The sequence below is a fragment of the Telopea speciosissima genome, chromosome 11, assembly GCF_018873765.1.
Source record: "Telopea speciosissima isolate NSW1024214 ecotype Mountain lineage chromosome 11, Tspe_v1, whole genome shotgun sequence".
Classification (NCBI taxonomy): domain Eukaryota; kingdom Viridiplantae; phylum Streptophyta; class Magnoliopsida; order Proteales; family Proteaceae; genus Telopea; species Telopea speciosissima.
This window is the reverse complement of record NC_057926.1, coordinates 10,727,177-10,744,798: the sequence shown is the minus strand read 5'-3', so window position 1 is coordinate 10,744,798 and position 17,622 is coordinate 10,727,177. Positions and strand designations below refer to the sequence as shown.

At 38.0% G+C, this 17,622-nt stretch overlaps 1 protein-coding gene and 1 pseudogene across 2 annotated transcripts; one reads left to right on the top strand and one right to left on the bottom strand.

Annotated features, from left to right (window-relative positions):
* The first annotated feature begins 5,471 nt into the window (after window positions 1-5,471).
* Window positions 5,472-17,267, top strand: LOC122646547. Of its 2 annotated transcripts, XM_043840116.1 has the most exons (3): window positions 5,472-5,698; window positions 16,900-16,999; window positions 17,046-17,267. In XM_043840116.1, exons 1-2 carry the CDS (start codon window positions 5,533-5,535, stop codon window positions 16,989-16,991), a joined length of 258 nt encoding a protein of 85 aa, XP_043696051.1. In that variant the 5' UTR covers window positions 5,472-5,532; the 3' UTR covers window positions 16,992-16,999; window positions 17,046-17,267. The 2 variants fall into 2 exon arrangements, with proteins under 2 accessions (XP_043696051.1, XP_043696050.1); XM_043840115.1 differs by having other exon boundaries at window positions 16,900-17,267.
* LOC122646546 lies at window positions 6,475-8,168 on the bottom strand (annotated as a pseudogene).
* Window positions 17,268-17,622: the final 355 nt, after the last annotated feature.

The window sequence follows — 17,622 nt, the reverse complement described above, 5'->3', positions numbered from 1 at the left end:
CACTTTAAAATGTATGTTCCCATAAATAACTCTATCTGTATCTATTTCTGAATTGATTTATGATATGAACTTGAAAAGCTAATCATGATAAAAAAAATAGATAGAAAATTTATGCATTTTATGCTTGCATGCTATGTTTGGAGCACCCTATGATTAAAATTGAAAATAAACTAGATGTGTTTGTCATATATAATAAGAGCTTCCATACATGTTTGACTGCATGGTATATTTTATGAGAAACTGTAAAAAGATTGGGTGGAATCCACCAAAGTGGCACATCCTATTCTTTTATGATTTTATTTTTGCAGTAAAGTTGGTGACAATTGCCCAAAGATGATGTTATCAAAGAAATACAAATTAGGAAGGACAATAACCTAAGGATTCCTTCTACCCAAAGGTGATGGGATTTACAAAAGAAGTTGTTCTTTTCACAGTAAATGCGGATTAATAAGAGGACCAGTGCATTCTTATCCCAAAGGATGAGAATGTAGTAATGGTTGTAACTCTTATTTGATTTATTTTGGTAGTGGTACTAATTATATCATTGACTAGTCTTGTTATTCATATTTTATATCTGAATTGAGAGTTATAGACTTTATCTCAAGGCCTATGATGATGTATAGTGATAATTGTTCAATTAACTTCTTCTCGAAGAACAACAAAAAATCCAATAGTTTTAAACACATTGAAATCAAGTATCTCCTAGTAAAAAAAAAAATTAATAAAAAACATATCTTTTTTTGTTGAAAAAATAAAAAAACATATTATGTTGGAACACATTGTGACTGACAGAATATTGGCAGATCCTCTTACAAAGGCTTTGTCAGTGGAAGTGTTCAAATGTCAAGTTTCTAACATAGGTGTAATTGAGTATGTATATTTATATTAAATAACAGCAAAAGATAAACCTCAATATACAACTACCAACTTTCTATCATTACGAACAAAAGTTTATTTATTAAAATGAACCGCCTTGAAATAGAAATAACCTTGGAAATAATATATATAGATCATTTCTTTGATTTTACAATCAACCTATTTAAGAATATCATTTTAATTAGCAGTAAACTTTGATATTAATCTTTACTTGAGAAAACCGCATTATACTTTGGTTAAGACTTTTTTTTTTTGTAAGAACTTTGGTTAATACCTAATTTTAGCTATTATCATATAACAATATTTGTCAAATAAAATCATAAAGAATTATCAAATAAAATGAACAATGGAATAATTATTCATAAACATAAAAGGTAAACACTATAACTAATGTCAATAAAAAATTGTGCCCAAACAAATAGGTTAAGGTTACAAATAGAAATAAAACAATCAATAGGATACAAAGCTCCCATTGAATCAAAGTTTTATAACGGTTATTTGTAATGTGATTCCCTAGCCACACCATTCTATAGTGACTTTGTAATTGATGTAGCTCAAGTGGGAGACTATTGGAGTTCTCAATTAAGTGAATCTAATTAATTACAGTTTTAGTAGTTTGGTGAGGGTCTACATACATGAACTGGTTCGATCCATCACTAATAGAGATAGACCAATCCTATTTATTGTGGAAGTGAACTAGGATTGGGACAATATTATAAATATTGGTCTTGGATCCCTGCAGCCTCTTCATGTTTTGTCCTCTTTCTCCCATGAATAAGAGACATATGAAGTGACAAAAGGTTGTGGAAGACTCAGATCAAATGTATGATCGTTGACTATTTAAAGAGGGTCTCTTGATTATTCTTCACCAACATACGAACAGTGCAAGGTACGTCCAATCCATTCTCTATGAATTGTTACATCTTGTTCTAGTTTCACTGTATGGTTTACGATTAGTGTTTCGTCCCATAGATTAGTTTCTAACAAATATAGGAACATCAAGGCTAAATCTAAGATTATCAAACTTACAAAATTTAATCCTACTAATCTATTAAACAAACTGGAGATATAAAAAAAAAAGAAAAAGAAAAAAAACATCGAGAAACTTATACTTCATTCTATCAAAATTTCACTATTCTCTTCTAGTGGTAGTAATTACATGATTAGTTGAAACCTGCATAGTAAAAGGTTCGAAAACATCTTTAGGCCTTATTTGATACGAAAACACTAACATAGAGAATATTTCTGAAGAATTTCTATTTCAGTTGGACCTGCAGAAGTCCATCCGATCAGGTCAAAAGTACTAATTTGCTAGCGAAACTTCCAAGAACCGTAACTTTTGACTAGAGTGAAATTAAGGAAGCCATAATACCTTTTCGGAAACATTAGCCAATGTTCTACTGGTAGTCTAATGAGTAGAATAATTGGATCACAAGCTTCAGGGTCAAATTCACACGTTTAAGGAGTGTACCGGGCCTTTGAAGTTTTGTGTGCGATTTTGGAATTTTAGTTTCTTATTTTATTTTATTTATAGGGAGAAAGAACAGTATTTGGTCTCATGCAGCACAACCCTTACGCCCAGACACAAGGCCGTGCAAAATGACCACAACGCCCCCTTGGGAATGCAGAATTTGCACATTTAAGGATGATCATTTCACGTTGCCCTGTGTCTGGGTGTAAGAGTCGTGTACCACACGTGACTAGGTGGCGTTCCTTTTCCCTTTCTATATTAGTTTGTTTCTTGTTTTATTTCGGTTTTCCTTTGTAATCCGACCTTCTTATATAAGGGTTGTTTTGGACGAAATAAAATCATCTTAAAGTTTTGAATCAATACAGTTTGTTTGCTCTTCTTCCAGGTTGGAAATAGGGTTTTTTTTTTTCCCTTGAGGGTTCGAGGGTCGTGAGCACTAAAATGAGATCTAGCCCCCATACTTCCTATTGTGTCAAACACCATGAAGGCACAGCCAAGCTGCTAGTTGATGTAAAACTTGCCAGATTCATATTGATTTAACTTAACAAGATTTGAAGCATAGATACAGTACTAAATAAAATACTCTATTAGGCTCTAACGTTCTTACTAAAGATGTCAATTAGTGCAGTATATAGTATTCGACATGGTACTCTGCACATATACCCCATACCGATACGTACTGTATTAAATACCAATTCGATATAGGTATCTCATACAGATACCGTACCAAATTGATTCGGTACAATGGTATGGTGTATTTTCAGCATTATGTCCATACCGATACTACACTAAATATTGATTCGGTACAAATATCTCATACCAAACTTATTCGGTACAGATAATTTGGTACGAAAACGGTATCAATATACAGTACATGGTACACATTGACACCATTAGTTCTTACTGGGTCCAACCGTGGTTGTAAACTAAGAACCCATCCCAGTGTGTGGGCCGAAGGTTGTGGCCAAGGGTGTCAATTTAGAATTGAAAGATGAAAACCAAAACTGGCCGTTTAAAATTGAATCGAATTACATCGGTTTGGTTTTGGTTTCCAAAGCTAGAATCCTTTCTAGGTTTGGTTCGGTTTCGGTTTCATGCTTAAAACCGTTAAAACAAAACGAATTACCTATTTTCAAACTGAATAAGGAACTGTATAAAATTACATTCTTTTTAATTTTTTTAATCAAATGTGGTTGATAAGTTCTTTTTCATTCTAGTGTTTGGGCAAAGTTTTGGTGGACTATGATGTGAACAATTAAGGGCTTTTTATTGGTGAAGATGATTAGCGATTAGGGTTTTTTTTTCTTCTTTTTGCCGCAGCTTTTGCGTGTGTTAGCTTCCGTCCGCCGATGTGCGTGTATCTGTCTCCGCCTCTAGTGTCTGTTTTCATCTCCAACCCCTCCTCAGCCTTTCCATCATGATCATCGCCCTTGCCAAAGAAGAAGATGCCGACGCCAATGATGATGTCGACGACGGCAAACCTGCCTGGGGATGACGATCATCGCCCTCTGTGGCCATTTTCTTTCTGACTTGCTTCCATCACCCAATCCCCCGTCTCCTTTGTTTTCTCCAATATATTGCAACCCATCTATGGTGGAATCCTTTTGCCGGTGTGGGTTGTTGCCGCTGTAGTCCCGTGAACTCACACAGTTTTAGCCTAAGCACCTTGTGCAAAGGGCGCTGACTTGGGGCTTCCACAGGGAGAATCGATAGTTCCACCCCCATTTCATTTTGCTCCACCTACACCCGCACCCATACCCTCTCCGCCCTGCTCCCAACTTGGATTCCACCGGCGATACCCCTCCCCTTAAGCTCCCTGTTGTGTGCCTGTTTGGGGTTTTTGACCATTGTTGGCAAACATTCCATGATTTTGTGATCCAAATAATTATATCGGTTATTGGGTTCTATGTGGACATCATCAAAGGGAACCTAGTTAAGGGCGATTTTTCTTTTCTCTTTATCCTGTTTGTTTATAGGTGATGCCGACTCTGGCCCCAGTGGCATCGAGGTTATCGTCGATTCGGATGTTTCAACGGCCGTTCAATCTTCACCAACCCTTCCTGGACACCGGACGAAGCTCCACTTGCCGATCCAGCAAACCCTTGCAGATCTATTCGAAAGTAGGTTGTGGTAGCGATTCTGGTGGTCTTCTTACCGTCAATCGAAGCTCCCCTCGTTGATCCATCAGACCATTGCCTATCTGACAAGTCTGTTTGAAAGTAGGCTGTGGCAGCACGTCGGCACGCGTGGTCAGTGTAGCATTGTACTATTCGGCATGTATGGGGACCCTTTTATTGGCACTTATGTGCATGCGCATAAACTTAGCTGTGTTTACAGCTTGTCTTCTAGGGTAGTAGTTGTAAACCAATCCCTAGTCTGGATGACTCAGTCATTGGCATGTGAGACCGGGTCAATTTCCACTTCTTGATTTTGGATACCGTATATCCATCTTTCGCGTTTATCATGTTATCTATCAGTGTATTGTATTTTGTTCTCCTTTGTTTGGCATTGGGCGCGCATGAATGAATAGCCTTCTTTCTATCCCCCAAAAAAAATAAAAAATTTGGTGAAGATGTAAAAAAGTTGGTCCAAACATTTAAAATAGGACCTAAACCGAATATGAAATCAAATTAAAACCCAGTAAGAAGCTGAATACAAAATCGAATAAAAACTAAAACGAACCGAATTGACTCGATTCGATTTTGATTTCTACATTTTGTTTCTTAAACCGAGCTGAACCCGAACCGATTGACACCCTTTCTGGGTCACCTATTTCTAGCACATTCTTAAGATTAGAAGGAATTCAACCCTTTTATATGACCAGGCAGACCGTCTGGCCGGTTTTTGACTATTGAGCAGGAAACGAAGGTTCTGTTTGTTGGGCTGAAGTAAATAGAAAAAAAATTAAAAATAAAAGTAAATTGTTTTTAACATATTAAAATTTGTAAAAAAAGAAAAAAAAAAAACACATGTAAATTTCAATATTCCCAAGTTGATTTTAAACTGGAAAAAAAAATTTATACCTTTTTTTTTTTTTCCTTATCAAACATTCAAATAATAGAAAAATAACAAAATTTAAATATTTCTACGTTTTTTTCCTATTTAGTTCTTGCCAAACAAACATGCCCTGAGGAAGTGGGCTGCTAAAAAAGAATTAAGCAAAGGTTTTGGTGTGGAAGGAGAATATGGAGGGCGAGAGCAATGGCAAAAAAGCAGGAGGAACTGCAGGAGGAGGAGGGTTCAGGTCTCGCATGGAATACTATCTCTATAGCGGAGATAAGAAGCACGTCTTTGCAGGCATCGCCATCGTAAGTGCCCTTTTTGCTGTTCCATGGGTCCTCATGAACCGAGGTAACTACTGCAACTATCGCTCCTATTCTTACTACTACTTGTTCTTACTCTGTCTTGTACATTTCCTTCAATCACGAATTAGAATAAGAAATGAAAAAGAAAACCCATTTCATCAATGTTGCTCATCTTGGGTATTTATGGGAAGCAGAAAAATCTGCGTTGGAATTGGTGCTTTTGGCAATCCAAACTAATATCTATGTGGTTCTTTTTTGTTCCCATGAGATCTTTGATGTGCATCCCTTTTTTTGATCGGCCATGCTCGGGGAAATTTAATTTGCAATAGATTTGTAGGCTTTTAGGACTTACGGGTAGTTCCTTAGGTTTTATTTAATAGCTGTGAACCGTGGAAGATTTGGGAATATTGAAATGTTATTGTGATTAGCAACGACTCCCCAAAAAAAATGCTGTTGTGATTTAGAGTTTTTGGAATGTAGAATTATGTTTGTCTTGTTACAGCTTGTGGAATTATATTCTGTGAGAATTTTTTAAGGCTCTGTATGGCAACGCTTCTGTTTTTTTTTTAGTGTTTTTGGGTCTGGCACAGTTTTATATGTTTCTGTGTTTTTTGAGAGATTTTGGGTCTTGAAATGCTGTTTGGTAACCCTGAAAAAAAGAAGGCTTCTAAAGTTTAGAAGAAACAGAAATCTGTATGGATCGCACTTAACAAATCAGGGGTAAGGCTGCGTACATGACCCTCCCCAGACCCTGCAGTGGCGGGAGCATCGTGCAGTGGGTACGCCCTTTTTTTTTGGAAAATCCCAAAGCAAGAAATAGGGGAAATTAAAAGGTAAAAAGGGGAAGCTCTTGGACCCGAAAAAAAGAAAAAAAGCTGTAATCATGTCTTCTGAACTGAAAAACCAAGGATCAATTCCTTGATTTCATCACTGGCTGCTCTATCAATTGCGGTCCTTCCATCGGCATCTTTGACATTGTAACTAGCTCCTACTCTTAGCAGTTCCTCAATTTGTGGCTTGTCCCCCTCTGAGGCAGCCAACATCAATAAGATGTCTACAGGGTGAATGTTTTGGCTTAAAGGGGCCTCCATCTTATCATAAGTACCCTCAACTGCAAGCATCCCCCCATGTAATTGAAATACTGAAAATAAAACAGGGGGATTTAGCAAAGAGACAATGCATTTTTATTAAACTCAGTGTCAAACTTGAATTCATCTTCTCATGAATATAACATATCGATAAACAAGGCAAAAGGGTTTCATTAAAAAAAGAAAAAGAACAATATAGAAGTTCCTTTTTTGGGGGGTGGTGAAGGTGATGGTATGAAACTAGCTGATTCATCAACTATTAATCTAGTATTTATGTTTATGAGCTGTTTTTTTTTTTTTTTTTGGAAATGCTATTTCTCTACCACTGTTCTATAACAAAACCAGCTCTATTTTGCTGTAGGGATTACTTATAAGAATTAAGTAAAGAAATAGAGAAATTGGGACATTTACAGATAAAGAACGATCTATAATCCAATGGCAACAAGGCTTCCCAAAGGGATAGGTTCAGTAAAAATTACAACAATAATGGCTGAGAATCACTCTGTTCCAAGGAGGGAAAAGAAAATGCTTGTGGATGCACAGATAGGGATATGGGAGAAGACATACTAGGTTTTTCACAAATAGAATTCTAATAGAAAATGCAGAATCAGAAACAAATTATAGGTTGCAGGACTTCACAAATTTAAAGAGAGACACTGAACTCTGATGATAGTTTGTGAAAAGTCATTGATGTAATACATTAGTTTCAATGTAGAATGGAGATCAAATAAATTTTTCATGAAGTAATGTTAAGCACTGTTCTTCATATTCATCACTGAAGAACAAAGAAAGTTGAATACCTCTAAGCTACCACAAGCAGCATAAGCTTCTTTACTAGCACAATATCTACGATTATTATCAGTGCTAAAACATGAGGATCCATATCTGTTCGAAGGAATTCTTACAAGAAGTACCCAACCATCCATAATTATCCACCAATTCAATTCCAAAGAACCTACTATTTAAAAACCAAAATTTCCGATAACCCAGAAATTTTTTTTTTCCTGTTTTTGGGGGGAGGGTTAAGAAGAAAAGGAAAAAGGAGGAGATTCAATCAAGAGTAGAGAAACAGTACCTGTTGGACATCGTTGCGATCAAAATCTTCATGGGACTGGCTACCGTAAATACCAGCACCTTCAGCATCAACACCATTTTTTCCGAAATTGAACCAACATTTGGCTCTGGAACCACTACTGGGTCCGATTTTGGGTGCAATTCTGGAAGCTCTGAACCATCCTAGTTTCTTTCGAATACCCAGAAACTAAGAAGTAAACTTGGAGAAAGAAGACCCAGAAGAAGAAGAAGAAATATTAACCGTTGCAGGAAGGATAAGTTGAATGGTACAGCGAATGGATGCCATTAAAGTTTCCAGAAGAAACAGCTCTAAGCCTTTTCTATCCACATAAATAAAATCCTCTCAATCACCAATGCAACCTCTGTGGGTCTGGAGTGGAAATGAGGCACGTTGATTCCACCCACATCAAGGTCTGCTCGCACAAACCCTCAGATTTTTTCTGCCTCACCCATGAATCCTCTTCTCACCAGAGGTTGAGTGCAACAGAGATTTGCAGAGGTGGAGCGCGAAGAGAGCACCAGCGAAGAGCTGCAGAGGTCGTGGGCGAAGAGGGCACCTGAGTTCTTCTTGGATTTGCAGGGAATAAACAAGAAGGTAGTCTTGCGAGTGAAAGAGCACTATTGTTCTTCTCGGATTGTGAGGATTTAGGGCAAAACAACACTACTGTTATGTTTAGATGACAAATTCCAGTTTTGCCGTTGTTAACGTAAGTTGGACTTGTGTTTCTCCGAAAATTGGTAGAAGTGTTTCTACCAAGTGAGAAACACCAATTTGGTGTTTTGCAAATGTGTGCTAAAAGTGTGCCAAGTGCCCAGTTCGTTTAAAAAAAAACAAAAAATCAAACCGGACATATTATTCAGTTTTTAGCATGTTTCTGTTCCAAAAATGCAGAAAAACACCAAAAACACTAAAAAAGAGCGTTACCATACTTGCTGTAGAAATGAGGTCCTTGTTGTTTAGTTTCATAGAGATTTAAAAATAAAAGAGGAAAAGCTTCATTTCCTTTTAGAATTGTCCTTCATGACATCCTTTCTTTTCCCATGTATTGAGGAGATTGGTTTGTGGAAATGATGGCGTCCATGGCCACATTTTTGAGACCAATATAGACTAATAGGGGCCTTATAGAGGCAAAGGAACTTATGCTGCTCTTTGCTGTCATGATATCTTATTGTTTGAAAGTCATCACCTACTTACTGTCTGCATTATTACTAGTAAGAGAACAAGGGTAGTTCCATGACATTTAGACACCATTTTTTTGAGAAATTGCTGTCATTTTTATAGAGTAGCAATACAGAGTATAAGTCTTTCATCGTCAACTAGTTCATTAGCCAACAACCATTGAGGCAGTTACAATAATCAGCATGCTAGTGGAGAGGAGAATGGAAGTGGGAATAACTATTTCCTCTTGAACATCGTTTGGAAGAGAATTTTCTCATGATATAACACCTTTGGAAGCCGTTTGTCAAGCAAAATATGATTGATTCCTTCCACTCAAGGAAATACATCCGAGTCCAGTGGAGTTTCCGTCTCAGTTAAGCCACAAGTACCAGTAATGTTTAACTCCCAGCTAGGCATTGTGGGCTTGAGTTTGAAGGGCCAAAGTTTCAAAATTTTTCTGTTACAGGGGAAATGCATTCTAGTGAAGAATCTTCTTCCAACGCTCAACCCCTTACACTTTTTTACAAGCTGTGTACTACCTTTGATCCATTTTCCTGATTATCATTTGCACTAGAAACTGGTTCCCTACAGTCTACTGAAAAGAAGAGATACTGCTACTATGTAGGTACTTGAACATGTATATTCAGCATATAGAAATTGCACTGGCCTCATATCTGTGCATATTTCATGGAGAGCATAAAAAGTTACACATCATATAGGATGTAGTAATGGGGCACCTACACTTGGCATTAGATACATGCATAAGGTTGGGATCCGCACAATATATCAGTGTAGTTAAGGTGGATACTTGTTTTGTGGGCCTACGCTGTTGTGTAGGTAACAAAATATTCTCAACTCAACTCAACTCATCCTTATCTCAACTAAATGGGGTCGGCCACATGGATTCTTACCCTCCAATCTGCTCTATTCAAAGCCATACTTGTTACAAGGCCTAAGCTATGCATGTCTTTCTTAACCACTTCTCCCAGAGTCACTTTAGGTCTACCCATGGCTTTTTTAGCTCCTTCAATCTGAATCAAATCACTCCTTCGTATTGGAGCATCTAGAGGCCTCCTTCATACATGTTCATGCCACCTTAAACGACTTTCTTGTAGCTTATCATGTATCGGAGCTGCTCCCAAATCAGCTCTAATTTGTTCATTCCTTATTTTATCCTTTCTAGTTTTACTACACATCCTTCTCAAAAATCTCATCTCAGCTACACAAAGTTTATCTATATGATGTTTCTTAACTGCCTAACATTCCGCACCATACATCATAGCTGGTAGTATGGCTGTCCTATAAAATTTTCCTTTAAGTTTTAAAGGAATACGTCGATCATACAACACTCTAGATGGACCTCTCCACTTCATTCATCCTATCTGCATGGACTTGATCATCTCGTGATCTTCACTACAAACTTGATCTTGATATACTCTATTCCTCTGTCTAGTCTGATGGTCTTTTTCAGGTATAGGCAATTCTCATCCCTAGTTCTCATAGGTATATCTAAGGCATGATGTAATATCACTTTAATCAACATTTGGCTTAACCAAGCCTTTTCCAGAATAGCCCTTCTCAACGAATACACCATTCTTTGTTAGAATCCATTTTTCAAACTCAAAGACCATCAACAAGCCGTGCTTGGATAAGAGAGATCTGGAAACCGGGTTCTTGTGGATGTAAGGCATGTGAAGAACATTCTAAAGTGTAATCACCTTCCCGGAGGTGAACTTCAGCTTGATGTTTCCCTTTCCAACCACTTTTGAAGTCGAAAAGTTGTCCATAAAGAAATTCATGCCAACCCCTCCTTTGTCATCTCGTAAACTAAAGAAAGGCGAAGCCAGATAGATTAGATGTGAAAGGCGCCAACACAGAAGCCCTATCGTCCGGTGCTCTGACTGATAGTTTGGAGGATCCTTAGAGCAAAAGCATCTCGGTTCTAGAAGAGAACTTTCATTCTCAAGTAGACGAATCGTCAAGGGCTGCCATTAGCCAAGAAAATGTGTCTATCAGGCTCTATTCAACATCATCCTCTATTTCTCTCTCTCTCTCTCTCTCTCTCTTTTTGATTTATGATTGTGCCCACATACTTAAAATAATCACTTTGCAGAATCTCCTTCTCATCAATTTTCACCACCTCATTATTCGTCCTATTGTAACTAAAGTTACATCATGTACTCCGTTTTTGTTCTACTTAATCTTAAAACCTTTTGATTTCAAGGTTGATCTCCATAATTTCAGCTTGGTGTTAATCCCTACCTTTGTCTCATCAACCAAAACAATATTAATAGTAAAAAGCATACACCAAGGGACCTGGTCTTGAATGTCTTTAGTTAATTCATCTATAATAGCGCAAAGCTGATTTTTTATATAACCCAATTGTAATTGGGAATTCACTACCTTGTCCTCCCACAGTTCTTATACTAGTCACCACAACAATGTCCACATATTTACTTGAAACACTTCTATTCTCTAATACTTGCTAGATTAACTCTCTAGAGGCTCTGCGATGAGCTTTTTCTAGGTCAATAAAGACCATATGGAGACCCCTCTTGCATTCTCTAAATCTTTCCATGAGTCTCCTAAGTAAAAAGCTTTTGTCATTGACCTTCTTGGCATAAAACCAAATTGGTTATCCGTGATAATAGTTTCTTGTCTCAGGCGAGTTTCAATAACTATTTCCCATTATTTCGTAGTATGACTCATTAGTTTTATGCTTCTGTGGTTATTACAACTCAAAATATTACCTCTTTTTAAAATCAGAACCACGATGCTTCTCTTTCATTCATCTGGCATTTTCCTTGTGCTCATAATCTTAGTAAGCAATTGGTTAGCCAAGATAAACAACAGATTCCTAAGCTCTTTGATACTTCTATTGGGACCTCATCTGGACCTAGTGCCTTGCTTACTTCTATCCTCAACATTTTTTTTAATAACTTTAGGCACCCTAAATTTTCCGTATATATTTATGACATGTGGTGTCTTGATGGGTAATGCAACTTTTTGGAAATGTCTTCATTTAGTAAGATATAGAAGTAATTTTTTCATCTCTCCTTAATGTCCTCATCCCTTATTAGAACTTTATCATCTTCACTTTTAATGCATCTAACATGGTCAAAATATCTACTCTAATTTTGGCCATCTTATAGATAGCTTTTTTCCCTCCTTTGTGGTCAAATCGTTATAAAGATTCTCATATTTGTTCGCCCTTTGCTTTTCCCACCACCTTCTTAGTTTCATTTCCTGCAACATTATACCTTTTTTAAATCCTGTACATCCTTAGTCCTTTTCCATGTCTTAATCTAGCTTTCTTAGCTTTAATGGCTGCTTGAACCTCATCATCCCACCACCACGTCTTCCTGGATGAATGACGATTTCCTTTAGATTCACTTGGGACATTTTTAACAACCTTCTTAATACAACTAGTCAACTCGTACCACATTGTATTAGTGTCTACATCAACGTCCCACCTTCCTTGTTTGGCCAGTGTATCAATAAATGATTTCAAGTTTTCTCCTTTTAAGCTCCACCACCTTATCCTAGGGCAACTAATCTCACCTTTCTTACGATTCGGCGTTATGAGACATATCCATGACCACTAATCTATGTTGTGTAGTTAGGCTCTCCCCTGGTATAACCTTACAATCCTCACATAACAACCTATCTGTCCTTCTGTTAAAAAGAAATCTATTTGGCTACTATGATGCCCACTTTTTAAGGTAACCAAATGATCCTCTCTCTTTTCTAGGCATGGTGGGCAGCTCGGAGCCGCTTCTCATCTAGCAATTTAAGCTGGGCTAGATGCTCCCTATGCCGTTCCTCCTTGGGAAGCTGCCCCTCAAGGGAAATCCTAAGAGATGGGATCTCGATTTCAATGGGGAGGACAGTCTCCATTCCATAAACTAACGAAAAGGGCATTGCATTGGTAGGAATAGACGTTTGATAGGCCCAGAGCACGAACAAGAGCTTCTCATGTCAGTCAAGCCCAGCAAGAAAATCCGTTCTCGCGTCAAAGCATGCTAGCGCGTCTTATTAATAGGTTTGTGAGCTGATCTACAAGCACCCTTGCTTCTTTGGTAGTAGATCAGCTAGCGCGTGCCTTTACTCCCCTCGTCCAAGTGCTTGGTTGCATGGGGCGCATTAGCGCAGTAGTTTTTTTTTGCGGGGATGGGATCGGATCCTACTCGAAGCACTCCACCACGAATAATAGTCTTTGGGTTGGATATGCAGTAGATACTATAAAATTTCCTATCTTTAGGGCAGGATTTTAAGACACAGATGAGCTACTCCATCTGGAAAGGGCTTTCCTTCGGGGGAAAGAGACTGAACTATTATTAGGTTTTTCCCAACACAAGCTTGATAGGTAATCCTATCACCAAATCGTTTTACATCCACAACACATTTTTTTAAATCTTTATCCATTACTATGCCCACTCCACTTCTATTACTTTTATACCATGTATACCAAAGTTTAAAGTCATCCAACTCTTTAGCTTTTTTACCCTTCCAGCTAGTCTCTTGAATACAAGCTATGTTTATCCTTCTTCTCCTCATAACATCTATCTATTCTAGACTCTTACCTGTTAAAGATCCTATGTTCCAAGATGCTAATCTAATCCCCTATTGCTTTTGGACTAGCTTCTTTATTTGCACTCATCCATGGTGCGAGAACCCTTGCCTACTTGTCACCACATCTGGGCACTGAAGCAGTGCATCACTTATAGGCTTACTTTTCACTACACCTGGGTCAAAGTGTAGTGCGTCGCTTCCTCCAGGGAGAGGATGCCCTAGCATAAGGTGGAAAATATAAGAGTTCTATGATCCATATAAAAAGGGTTTGTCTAATGTTTTTTTGGTGCTGGCTGCCAACCTGAAGCACCAACCCTCCTTTATCCGGGCTTGGGACCGGCAGCAAAACACTAGCAGAGATAGTTCTATTAAAACACTGAAAAATGTGAAACCTTAAACTATGAAACCCTGACAAAATTTGAAGCTTAACCCTATGAAACCTGTTTCCGGTCGAACCTTAACTCTGGAAATATGAACCCTTAAACCTGAATCCATCGTGAATGACCGGAACTGCTCGCCAGTGCTGCTGAAATCGCTCTCCTGATTGGATGGAATAGCTCATCGGAGTTGTAAAAAGAAGAAAGAAGGTGGAGTTGCAGAGAGGAGGTCAACCCTGCCTGGTTCACGAGCCTCAGAGTCACTTAGTTTTTCCCAGCATAAATATTTAAGTAAATATATATTTCATTAAAAATATGTAACACTACAATTAAATTGTAAAAACATATGATAAAGCAGCTATAAAATAATTTTCTTCCATTTCCGAGGCCAATATATATGTTTCATCACACAGGTGTGCATTAAATAAAAGTAATACAAAAGGACATATAAACAGGAGATGAACACTTGTATAGAATTAGGGAAATAACTTCAATTTTCTGCCTCAATTTAAAAGATATGCAAAGTAATTAATGTAGTTGGTCAAGTAATGACTTGCTGCTAGTCAATACTGCTTGACCAGCACCTGAGTCAGTGCATTTGTTGAACTGATAGTTTGTTGACTGTTTCACATTTTTACATCCCACTTCCCATGCAGTCAATTCATCATCAAGGCAATGACCTAGGCTACTGCTTTGCCTGGCCAGGTCCACTATCTCTTGCACAGGGTTCTGATGATCCCAGATTAAAGGTAGAGAATAGTCACCTTATGACTTAGGTAGATAGCCAACAAAGCAAGTATCTATGAAGGAATTAGTAAAGAGAGAGAATATAGAGAGGTAATATATAGGAAGCGAGGGTCGTGGAGGGACAGCATGAGTTTCCCACTTAAATAGAAGATAGTTTACTTTTCATCTTTTCCCCTTCTCCAGAACGGAAAATTTATTTATTTTTTGTTAGGGATTGGGGTGGGAGAGAGAGAGGCAATAATACCTTTCACATCTGGCAGATTGGTTGCTTAGGTGTTGCATAGGGAACACCTATTGTCTAGTATCACTTGCTTCCAAGTAGTGCCACTTGAAACCCTATTCTTGGGAGTACAAGAATATATTTTCTCCAAGAGAACAATTGTATTCAACAAAAACTAGTTAATACATCCCCTCCTCCTCCCCCCCCCAAATAGAAAAAAGAGTAAACTTCTTGTAGACCCCCTGAGGTTTGTCCCGTTTACTTGTACACCCCTTTGTTTTTAAAACCAGAGTAAACTTCTTGTAGACCCCCTGATGTTTGTCCCGTTTACTTGTACACCCCTTTGTTTTTAAAACCTTACTTACAGACCCCCTGGGACTGACAGTGTTAGTTAGGTGTTTTTTACAATGTAAAAGACCAAAATAGCCTTTGTACATCTTTTATAAAGTAGCCAATAATAGTGGGTACTTGTTCTTCTCCTTTGCCATCAGATAAACCAAATGCGCATCTTTAGCTCTACTTCCTTTGCAGAAACAACAGATGATCTTACCAACCTTCTCAGAATCAGGCAAAATTCCAGTGCTGAGCATCTCCTCACAGACAGACCAGGTCCAATCGTAGAATGACAGGCAACAAAGTGCGTTAATAGTAAAATAGTAAGAATCTGCATTAGGATCACAACCAAATTCTGCAAACTTGTAAAAACTTCTAGAGCAGCCTTTCCCTTGCCCAACTTCCGTAACAGATGGATCAACTCATTAAGAATATCAGTGCTCAATATAGCATTCTCCTTCTCTCCAATCTCCTTGACCAAATCCCATAAAGCGTAGGCATCTCTCTTCCTCACACTAGCACTGACCACTCGAACAAGGGTATCAATAACCCCAGTACCGATAGAAAATTCAGGTCTTTTCCAGGCCCATTTGAAAAACCCCAATTAAATTCTCACCCACACAGCAACGGCTACCTTCGATTGACAGGGGAAAGTGATCTAGGGAAAACAGCAAAGTGATTTAGGGCAAAATTAAAAAGTGATTTAGGGCAATTGCTACCTTCGATTGAAGCTGGAACGAATTTGCTGGTTCTTCTTCACGGCAATGGCTACCTTCGACTGATGCGGCAATGGCTACCGTAGCTAGTAGAATGAAAGAGGAAAGAGGAAATAAGGGTATTCTGGCCATTTACTGATTTATGGCCTGCTGACATCATTGCTTAACATGTGCACCCTAACGGAATGGGTATTCCGTCAGTCTCAGGGGGTCTGTAAGTAAGGTTTTAAAAACAAGGGGGTGTACAAGTAAATGGGACAAACTTAAGGGGGTTTACAAGAAGTTTATTTTAGAAGAAGACCCAATACATGAGCAAATGTTCCAGTCTACCTTAGATGTTGTCTAGGGAACCCCTTGGTGCCTATAATTCACAGGAATTGTTGCTTGCTGTATCATTACTTGAACCATTCCTTGCAAACACAAGTACAAGTACCTCCCAAGAGAAAAATTGAACTTAACTACAACTAGTTCACGTGGGTCAGATTGATCTGACCGGGATCCTGATTCTGATCAATAACCATCCATATGCTGAATTCTTGAAATATACTAGTGAAGGCCCCTCAAAAGTATGTTGCCAAGATGGTAAAAATTCCATCAGTAATTTCTTAAATATGCCTGCTCGTATGGTGTTATATCGTGTCTCTGGATACCACAGCATGTGGTTCAAACCTCTCTTTGTTGGCTGAACCATCTAACCCTTTGAATGCTTCATGTGAAAATACCTCATATGCATTATGTATCCGCTCTTTGAAAATCTTAGTTAACTTTATCCTATTCTCAGCATTCCCTTATTGTGATCCCATAAATGTGACTGTTACCGATGTTGAGAGCTTGAAAGGTATAGAACCGTGACTGTGTTGGTGGTAGTTTGTACTTTGGCTTGGTAGTTTTTCCATAATGCATATGGTTTTGTATTAAGTTTCTCTAAGTTGGATCTCACTTTCTTCTCCTTGTTTTGAAGGATCAAAGCATCAGTCTCATCAAGATTACTTGGAGAAAGCAGATAAAGCACGGAATGAAAGGCTATCTTCAAGTTCATCATCTGCTAAATGATCTTTGAAAGATTTCTATCCAGGAGAGGACAGGGTAACCATTTTCCTGGGAAAGGTCTCAACCATCTTTTCCTCCATAATGTAGGAATACTTTAGAGAAAACCATGTTTGGTATTTTCTTCTTTCTTTTTCCTGCTTTTTTATTTTCGCTGTTGAGGTCTAGTTATTCAACTTCTCACAAGAATGATAAATGTTTGTAATAGTTTTGAGATGATTATTGTTTTTGAGTATTATTCTTTTTCCCAGCCCGGTTGAAGAACATCCTACATTGATGGTTTTTTTTTGTTCGCTCTCAAGCATCTCTTTCTCTCTCTTTCTTGGTGTCTCCTTTTTGTTCAGGGGTATTGCGGAAAGCATATAACAAGAAATATGCAGACTTAAAAAATATGTAATACTTGACTGGAACTCTACTCTTCAATATCTAGTGGTTCTTTTGAAGTTGAGGCTGGAGAGGCAACTCACAAAAACTTATTGTTGACATCTATGTAGAATGCTTAAGATCGCCATATTGCTATGATCATTTGCCAAAAGAGAACAATTTTGGTGAAATACTCAACATTCGATGTCTCATCTCTATAAAATTTGTGGTCTGATCCCCTCTGTCCTGTATGCTCTCTTCACCTGTCACATAT